The sequence below is a fragment of the Ctenocephalides felis genome, unplaced genomic scaffold (genome assembly GCF_003426905.1).
Source record: "Ctenocephalides felis isolate EL2017-DRISC unplaced genomic scaffold, ASM342690v1 CF-g0.4_SCAFFOLD_01604, whole genome shotgun sequence".
Taxonomy (NCBI): Eukaryota; Metazoa; Arthropoda; class Insecta; order Siphonaptera; family Pulicidae; genus Ctenocephalides; species Ctenocephalides felis.
The window spans coordinates 47,365,312-47,375,987 of record NW_020537758.1 but is presented as its reverse complement, the minus strand read 5'-3'; the positions used below and the strand labels follow the sequence as shown (position 1 = coordinate 47,375,987).

General features: G+C 31.5%; 2 protein-coding genes across 2 annotated transcripts; one reads left to right on the top strand and one right to left on the bottom strand.

The window, feature by feature from the left end:
• Positions 1–724: 724 nt before the first annotated feature.
• LOC113372687 (protein fork head-like) lies at positions 725–2,520 on the top strand. Its single transcript, XM_026613039.1, has one exon. The coding sequence runs from the start codon at positions 947–949 to the stop codon at positions 2,222–2,224; it is 1,278 nt and encodes a 425-aa protein (XP_026468824.1). The 5' UTR covers positions 725–946; the 3' UTR covers positions 2,225–2,520.
• A 2,555-nt stretch (positions 2,521–5,075) lies between these two features.
• Positions 5,076–9,935, bottom strand: LOC113373878 (tubulin alpha-4A chain-like). Its single transcript, XM_026614146.1, has 4 exons — positions 9,707–9,935; positions 7,327–7,610; positions 6,741–7,255; positions 5,076–5,415 (listed from the first exon to the last, which is right to left on the bottom strand). The coding sequence occupies exons 1-4, from the start codon at positions 9,732–9,734 to the stop codon at positions 5,076–5,078; spliced, it is 1,167 nt and encodes a 388-aa protein (XP_026469931.1). The 5' UTR covers positions 9,735–9,935.
• Between the last annotated feature and the right edge of the window lie 741 nt (positions 9,936–10,676).

Sequence of the window (10,676 nt, the reverse complement as noted above, 5' to 3'; positions counted from 1 at the left end):
TTTACCGATATTTAAAACGAACTAATATATGTGTATATATACATATGTATATATATATATATATGTATATATATGTATATATATATGTGTGTGTGTGTGAGTGTGTGTGTGTGTGTGTGTGTACAAACATATGAATATGAATTTGAATGTAGTTCATCGTTAGAATTGAGTTTACAATAATTACATCGTTACCTGAAAATGGCGTTAATGTCTGTATGAAAAATTCAATGTATGCAGAATAATTTTGATATCAATCACATTTCCCCGCGAACATAACGTGGCACATCGTTGGAAATCTAACGTTATCATATTTCCAATCACTCATCACAAAAGCACAAATTCACGTAACATCCCGCAATGATAGCTCGCGGTCCATTTGATTGATTGCACAAAATGAGACCAAAAGCCGCGACGGAAAGGCCAATACATGTCAAATCGAGATATCGCCGGGCTCTCGCCTTCCCCCGTCTCGCGCTGATAGTTCGACGCGTCGGCGCGACGCAGCTTTCGGGCGCTTGCGTCGAGTGAGGCGGGCCGAGAGAAGCTTTCGTCGAGGCCCGCTCCATTGGTCGGCGGCCGACTAGCGTCCCTCGTCATTGGCTCTACGGCGTATCATTTATCCTCACCTGCGACTCGATCCCCTCCACGAGAATGAAAATTCAATCCGTCTCGTGTAGCCCGGGCACTTCAGTTAGATCATAGGAACTCAAATAGCGAGGGCCCCCTTCTAAACCAAACACGACGGGACTGTGCGCTCAGCAGTCCTCTGTACAACAGGCCTGTTTGTTTTTCCAATCAGTGTTTTGTTGGCTTTCTTCATCAACAATACCTAGTGTAAATGTGTGCAAGATACCTGTTGGCAAATTACAGTTTTTAATTATTAATTTTATTAGTGAAGTGATCGAACAACTGTTTTAGTGTTATGAATTAAGTTTTAGTGTTAATAATGACAATGATGCCACAAAAGTTATACCCTGAGCCGACGATTACGAGTTCTATGAGTACGGCGGGAAATTCAATGTCGCCGATGCCGCCGACGTACAGTATGAATTCGATGGGTTGTGTTCCCATGGGCATGAACGCCGGATCGCCGACGGCCAGTTTTGGTGCTAATATGTTGGGTTCCACAATGGGCAGCATGGGTTCTATGGGTTCGATGGCTGGAATGAACGGAAATTGCATGTCTGGTACCGGAATGGGCTACGGATCTCCGATGGTAAATATGACATCGTGCCTGACACCCGGCATGGGCAGCGGATATAACGGCGGACCCATGAGCGGAGGTCGCGCGGACGGCGATGCGGCTTCACCGAATTCAGCGGCTATGCAACGTGCCAGGACAGATAAACCTTACAGAAGAAGTTATACACATGCAAAACCGCCATACTCATACATATCTTTAATAACGATGGCTATACAAAATTGTCCGACGCGCATGCTAACGCTAAGCGAAATTTATCAATTCATTATGGATCTGTTTCCGTTTTATAGACAAAATCAGCAACGTTGGCAAAACTCTATTAGACATTCTTTGTCATTTAATGACTGTTTTGTGAAAGTGCCACGAACGCCTGATAAGCCTGGCAAAGGATCATTTTGGACTTTGCATCCGGATTCTGGAAACATGTTTGAAAACGGTTGCTATTTGAGGCGGCAAAAGCGTTTCAAAGATGATAAGAAAGAAACGATTCGTCAATCACACAAATCGCCATCGCATATGGACGGAGTAGACAAAAAATCGTTATTGCAGCAAGATGATCGCGATAAATCAGTGGACGCTCAGCATTTAAGTGGCATGCTTGGTTCAGTACCAGGGAAAGGTGATACAGATGGTTTAGGTTTGCTACATGCCGGCGCGGATTTATGTTTACAAAACCAACATCATTCTCAATTGCATCACTCTCAACACCATCATCAACAATTACAGCAAGAAGAACTTTCAGCGATGGTGAATCGATGTCACACAACAGCACTGTCATTAGCAGATTATCATCCGATGCATTTGAAACAGGAACCGACAGGATATACGCCTTCGAATCATCCATTTTCGATAACGCGACTTTTGCCGGCGGAGAGCAAAGCCGATATTAAAATGTATGACATGAGTCAATATGCAGGATATAATACTTTGAGTCCATTACCGAATTCACATTCGACACTTGCCAACGATTCATATTATCAAAGCAGTATGTACCACGCCCCAACGGGGGCCACGAGCTTGTGACAGTATCCTTTGGCCTAAGATGATAGCGGATTTTAGGGCCATGAATATTATCCCACAATATCAACACAGTGCGCGTAATTTTTGTAAATAATAAATTTTCGAGAGAAAAAGACTCTTGTGTGTAAATTAATTTTATATAGATTTGTGTAGAATGCAAGCGTGATGTGTTTTTAATAATAAAAGACTGTTTTCGACAAAACATCGAACACATTACATATGTGCCTGATACGAAAATTTTTAGTGCGCAAAAATTGTGTGTGTTTACATAAAAAGTCGGTTAAAAATGACAGTTTCGATGCAGCTGCACAAAAGATGCACATACACTGAGGTTTGTAAATTAAAACTTCGGTCTTTTTATTAAGTGGCACTTACTCGTGTTTTACAAATATCAGCGTTATGTTCATCTTTTGTTGACATGTGTTTCAAAAAATTTCTCGGTGTGATTTTACTCCTCGAATCAAAATATAAGCAACGTTAATTAACTCAAAATTTCAATTGGATCTGTGCAAAATCGTTTTTTAAAAGTAATCTCATTATCGTGGATCTTTTTATGTAATAAATTAAATGCGTTGATCGTAGGATTTGATTATTGGTTTTGGCATTTGCATAATTTTTTTAATTAAAGAGCTGCCAGATTAAGTTATTGAATATTTAAAAGCTATATATTACTATACTAACTGACTCTATTGCCATTTTCACCAATCGATAAAATAACATACAATCGAATAGAATGTTAATTAATAAATCTTTGTTATTATTTTTATTGTGATGAAGTTGATACTTTATTTATATATGTATATAAGTTACACAATATCGAAATATTAAATCAATTCCTGAAATATGTAAAATACTCTTAATTTAAATTACTCATTTCTTAAAAAAATCATAAAACGCGCTAAAAACTTACTAGATTTTCTGTAACTTATGTATGTATTAGAAATATATTGAATGAAATTTCAATTTGATCATAATATTTATTAAATGTTTGCTCTGCACGTTTCTTAAATGATTGATTTTAAATTCATCTATAAATATTTGTCAAATCTATCAAATTGGAATTGAGCTGTTTGAACATAATCTGAAATATTTATGACCAGAAATACTGTAAATTTAAATCTGATCTATACTTTTGCATATGTTTATGTATTTTAGTTATATATTTCTCTTCCGCTAAATAGTGCATAAAACATGAGTTTATTACGAAAAATCAACTCATCTGATTAATAATAAATTACTACGTTTTGGGTAGTGTAAATTATTAAAAATGTCATTTTTATTAAATAGTATATTTATATATGTATAATAGAATATGCACATATAGTATTGATCTAACATATGTGTAAATTTGTTCATCGGTATATTATAAATAATATTGTAAAATCGATTTATATAATTATTAATTGAAAATATATAGATATATATGTACATAAAATAAATATTATATATAAAAATTAAATTATTTGTTGTTTTTATTTTTGTATTTGAATAAATTATGACTTTAATATTATTGATTCACTTTTTTACAGGTTTTTATTGTTTATGATATTAATTATTTATAGCGAGCTCAATAAATTTAAATGGACAAGCAAATTATTTGACTTTATATTTAATTTTAGAGATTTTTTTACTATTTTGTAATTCTTTTCGATATATTTATAAATCGTAAATTGTGACAAGAAACGAATTTAATAGTTATGCAAATTTTCTAATTTTATTTTTTTTTAAATTTTTTTTTTGAGATTTAAATTATATACAAATGCTTGATTTGTTTGTGTTTGTATTTTTCATCAGGGCTGATATCTCTAAATTTAATTATTTTTTAATAAAAGTAGATTGCATTTTGAAAAATTGTGTCATTTTTCAGTGTTTGTATTTATCAAAACTGAATTTCCTAATTTTAAAATTTTTTCAATAAATATAACTTCCATTTTGAAAAATTATGAAATTATTTTTTTAATTTGCTTTCTCAGTGTTTGCCATTTTTATCAGAACTGACTTTTCTAATTTTAAATACCTTTCACCATATTCAATTTGTATTTTGAAAAACTGTGATAGATTGTCGATAGTATTTCAAAGAGTAACAAACACTTTTTAGTGTTAGTGTTCAAATTGAGAATTTGACACTCAGAATTGAGATTTCTAATTTTAAATATTTTTCAATAAATATAACTTGCAATTTGACAAATTGGTATATTTCTAAAATAAATGTTGCTGGCTGGATTAGTTTTCGCAGATTTCATCAGAAGATATTTATCCAATTTTAAATACTTTTCATTAACTTTGCATTTTGAAAAACTGTGTTTTTTTAAAAAATGTTAAAGGTTTGGTTTTATGAGTGTTTGTAATTTTAATCAGAACTGAATTTATTTCTTTTAGATATTTTTATATAACTTGCATTTTGAAACACACAAACAAATGCCTAGTGCTTGAATGTATTTTTTATTAAAACCAAATTTTCTAATTTTATAAAAATATAATATATTGTAGATGATAGATAAAAAAAATTATAATAATATATGAAAATATAAGGTGAGGCTAGAGCAAAGGTCAGAGTAACCGATAGTGACCGATAGTGTACCATTAAACTAAAACAAATTATGAAAAAGTGAGATGTATATTAAAAACTCGATCAACGATATCGATTTGAAGCTCTCAAATTCTTATTATAAATCTTTGTTAATTTTATAAAAAATAATAAAAATATTTATTAAACATTTAAAAAAATACATAAAGAAATATAATTTCAAATACTCAGATGCACAAATCAATCATCGATAATTTTAAAAACTTTTGCAAAGACAAATAATTTAGAATATTAAACGCACTAATTGATAAATACTACTCGGAAAATTTAAAGTTCAGATTGTGAATTGGAATATAACTTGACATCATCGGTTATCGTGTCTTCAGCAACCTCTTCGTAATCTCGTTCTAGAGTTGCTATATCACTTCTGGCCTCTCCAAATTCACCTTCGTCCATTCCTTCGGTTACGAACCAATGTACAAATGCTCTTTTGGAATACATCAGATCGAATTTGTGGCCTAGACGTTCCCAGGCGTTCTGGATCGCTGTGGTGTTGGACAACATCGAGACGGCGCGTTGGACTTTGGCAAGATCTCCTTCTGGGACGGCCGTCGGCGGTTGGTAGTTGATCCCGACTTTGAATCCAGTTGGACACCAATCGACGAATCTTGATAATGGAATTATTATTTAAAATCATAAACACACGCACATGTATCTGTTTTAGTATATATTTCGAATTTGAAACCACAAAAATGTAAAATCTAATTTCTGACTGGACTTATAGCTTAACTTGAAATTGTTTATTATTTGATCAACTTCGAAACAGGAGATTTAAAAAAATACTAGCGATGTATTTTGCGTTTAACTAAACTGTATATATATAGCTGACCCGGCGACGTTGTTTCACCATAGCACATTTCAGAAAAAGTTTTCCATGTATTTTTCAATCACAAATTATACAAAATTAAAATAAAGAAAATTAGTCCCAAAATTTAAAAAAATGTTAGGGTTGGACAACTCTTAATAAAATGAATTGCTTTTTAAGTTTCCGTAGGGTAGTTATAGTAATGGGTCAAAAATCGAAATGAAAAATTTTTGCATATCTTCGTTTTGAAGGTTTTTGAACATTTTGGCATACCTCAGAAAAAATTGATATGTGTATGAGTGAATGTTTTGTATGTCCGCATTTTTTCACTTGAATGGTTCAAAAAACATTCGATTCCTATTGATAGGGAGATGTAAAAAAAATGTATATCAAAAATAATTCAGATTTTAATTTTAAGTCTGGCTAAAGTTCTAAAGCTCAGTTGTATACTTTAAATAAATATTTTAAACTTTGTAATTCAGTTTATAAATTTTTATAAATATTAGACAATGTTATAGTAATTATAATAATCTATTTTAAAACATTTAATTAACATTTAATAACAGCAATTTGCCTTAAGGCACGATGCCATACACAACTAGTTTTAAGTAAAATTTGAGTTATTTTTAAGCTCAGAAATTTAAACTAAAAAATGGCTATAATATTAGGAGTTTGTGATAAAAAAGTAAAAATTCAGGGTGGTATGTATTCTTCATTGCCATATTATAAAGAAATAAAACAAAGAAATCAGTCTAGAACTTAACAAAAAAAAAATTAAGGGTGAACCATCCTTATCACTTAGGGATATAAAAAATAGATTGTAGCCGATTCTTACACCTACTGAATACAAATATAGAATTTGGTAAAAATCGGTAAAGGAGGAGTACGGGAACGAACATTGTAACATGGGAATCTTATATATATATAAGATATATAATGTATAAATATATATAAATGTATATATATATACATATATATATATATATATATATATATATATACATGTATATTGAATTGTGTGGATAGTAATAGAAGGTATGATTGAATTATTGCTCTATGTACAGCACTTTCACGAAAATTATAATTTTCAATATTAACAAAACGGAATATCACTAATTTCAACTAACCTGATACTTCTTTTATTTTTCATAATGGCAATTGCCGCATTTACGTCCTTCGGCACGACGTCACCCCGATAGAGCATACAGCACGCCATATACTTTCCCATTCTCGGATCACATTTCACCATCTGATTCGATGGTTCAAATAATTCCGACGTGATCTCAGCCACACTCATCCCCTCATGATAAGCCTTATCAACTGAAACTACAGGAGCATATGAAGCCAATGGAAAATGAATCCTGGGATAAGGAACTAAATTCGTCTGGAATTCAGCCAGATCTACGTTCAAAGCTCCGTCGAATCTAAGAGAAGCTGTTATGGATGAAACGACTTGACTGACAAGTCGATTTAAGTTGCAATATGTTGGTCGTTCTATGTTGAGTTTTGTTCGACAAATGTCGTATATTGCTTCATTGTCTACCATGAAGACAACATCGGTATAGTTCATGGTCGAATGGGATGTTAGTATGGAGTTGTAGGGTTCCACAACGGCTGTGGACACTTGAGGAGCTGGGTAGACCTACAATAAAAAATAAGTTTTGCATGATATTAATCAAATGATGATATCATCAAAATTTCTTTCTTTCTTACCGCAAATTCGAGCTTGCACTTCTTCGAATAATCGCTGTAGATATGTTGCATCAGCAGTGAGGAAAATCCAGAGCCAGTTCCTCCTCCAAAGGAATGGAAGACGAAGAAGCCTTGCAAACCAGAACATTGGTCTGCAAGTTTTCGGATTCTGTCTGCTACTGTATCAATAATTTCACTTCCGATCGAATAATGCCCACGGGCATAATTGTTTGCCGCGTCCTCTTTGCCAGAAATCAGTTGGTCGGGGTGGTATAATTTTTTGTACGGGCCTGAACGGACTTCATCTAAAGTAATACAAAAAATTGACAATTGATTACTTTGCTTTATATTAACACAATGATATCTTTTTTAAATTGTGAAACAATGCTTTTAATTTGAATTTAATTTAATTTATATGTCTATAATAATGTGTATTGAAGCGTTTTTTAAAAACAGGAACAAAAATAAATAGTAGGCATTCAAAATAAATATGATGTTATTTCACAAACCCTTATAAAATATTTAGAACAAAGCTTAAACGTGTCTTGAAAAAAATATTTTTAAAATTGACAGGTAAAATCCAAAAGCAATCCAAAAAATGTTTTGTTAAAAATAATTGTTTGACGTGATTTTGTTAAAAAACGTAATCAAAACTTAAAAATACGCATTACATCTAGAAAAAATATGACAGTATTCATAATATTCTTAGTACATAATACATTTTGTTAGATATTGTCAGAACTGTTCCAATATCTTAAAAATGTTGTATCTAACAAACAAGACATTTTTTGGTCAATTTGGTTATAATATACTACAGGTGATGTAAAACAGTATAAACATGATGGATCATAAACTCACTAAAAATTAAATGCATTTTCAAAAATATAACATTCTAGAGTGTATTCAAATAATACTGAAATATATATTATAGGGGAGACTGGGTACGGTAGTAACAATCGTCATATCAGCTATACTATTATATAATGGTTTTGAGATAGAACCCAAATTGTTAAAGATGAAGTATGTTAATTCAAACAAGTTTCCATTATAGCATTGAATCAACACCTGACATTAACATGATCTACAGACCGAATTCCTTTTAGTAAGTTATTTTTTTTTATAATACCTATTAATTGTATAGAGATAGATCACTTGTTTGTTATTTTGAAAGAAAGTTGAACATTAGTAGTTAATTACCAGTAATGAGTTTGGTTTGTATATGTTGTGAAAAGTATTTCTTGTCCTTTTTGGGCAAAATTTCAGCAGATAAAGAAACATCTATTTTAACTAATAAGAAAAAAGAAAAGGAAAATTGAAAACAGAGAAAAATAAAATTTCACAAAGATTTTTGTTTAAAAAAATTTTTTGCCATATATTTCTGCATTATATTTATAAGTTATCAAATGATTATGTTGTGTTGTGTTACATATTTTTGACAATAAAAGTCATTTAAACCATTTTGTTGTTTACAGCTATTATTTTTTAACCTATTTTTATGTTGTTCCGATGTGGACGCCTTGCCCATTCCTTGTATGATTTGATTTTATGACTAATTAATCTATTTGCAATATTTCCTCGTAGTTAAATGTGCAAATTACCATTAAATTAACTTTTCAGCTATCTGCTGAATTAATAAAATTATTGCAGATCAAAAAAGTGGCACAACCGTACCCAGTTTTACCTACTAGATAATATAATGAGCTACAGTAAAAATAAAACAGTATATAGCTGATTATTCAAAAAAAAAAAAAAATTATCAGAGTCAATGTGCATAAATATGGCATCAAATAATAATATATCGTTTTAGATAATAAGAATAAGATCTTGAATGGGTATTCTGTTCGGACGTATTTTTGTTTTATTATATTGGCCATGAAGGTGACAACATTCCGGGCATTAAGCTTTATACGGAATGATTGCTACCCCTGGGAGAGGGGGTAGCGGAGTGTTTTAATAGAACTAGTTGTTCACTGCTAAAAGTAAAGTACGCGAAACAACATGTATAATAAATAACCAATAAATAAATCTTCTTCAATTATAACTTAGTGACAAATCAGTGATTGTAATAAGAACTGCAACAAATACATAACTTACAAATAAATCAGTGTTTAATACAGTCTACAGCTACAAGAGTTAAATTATAACCCAACAACCTGAATATCGAAGGAGAGGTTTAATACATTTTATAACTATGTAATATAATTACATATTCCTAATTCGTTTTTGGCAAATAATAAGTTTATAAATTTAATGCTATAAATAACACTCCTTTCATACATTATTATTTATACCGACTATAATTTGAATTCAAGTGTAGCAGGCTTAAATTTTCCATCAGTTTAATTTGAATGAACCTAATAAGTTTTTGGAAAGTTTGCTATATAGGAACTTTATTACTCACCGATCACAGTTGGTTCCAAATCAACCATAATGCTCCTGGGTACAATGGAACCATTGCTGTTTTCGCTAAAGAAAGTGGTGTAGCAGTTGTCGCCAAAAGCCTTGGCCTCATCCTTCAGTTTGCCGTCTGGGGCGATGCCATGCTCCAAGCAATACAATTCCCATGTCGAGTTGCCAATCTGCACGCCTGCTTGGCCCACGTGTAATGTTAGACACTCTCTCTGAAAAAAAAAATTAAAAAAATAAATTATCCTATTTATTGATTCTGGCTTGCCCGTAGATAAGAGGTTAATAGCGATTCGACTTGATTCAGAGATCCCGGGTTCAATACCCACTTGGAGCAGCCTGTTGTCAAGCAGCAATGACAGCAATTTTAACATGAAAATATAAATAGCAATATGCTTCCGAATAAAATAAGCCCTTACCCAGCATTGCTGCACCAATAAAAATATTCGGCCTATTACAGAAATTGTAATAATAATATATCATACAGAGATGTGACAACTGTCACACAGACTAAATCAAATCAGCATAACAGCTTATAGGACTATTAGGTTCTGATTACTATTCAAAAATAACAAAAAAACTATTTAAATTAGACAAACTGCAGAAAACTTAAGCTTTATAATAAAATAAAATATTTATAAAATATAACATCGTGTGAATTTCGAACTTTCGTTTTTGTAAAGTCTTATTGTGTGAAGCCAATAGTGGTACTAGTTTTAATTTTGTTAGCATTCAATACTGAAAAAATTTGAGAAATATAGATTATGTAAAAAATTATGACATATTAATTCAATCTATTCAAAATATTGGGATGATCTAGGTCGTTTTAATAAAGCATACCTTTATCAAAACGACGAATAGACAATTGCCAGTTAACATTATAGTATAAAACTCATTTATCATTTTTGACATTTTATCTGCTATTAATTACGAATACACATTTAATAGTCACCCACTAACACTAA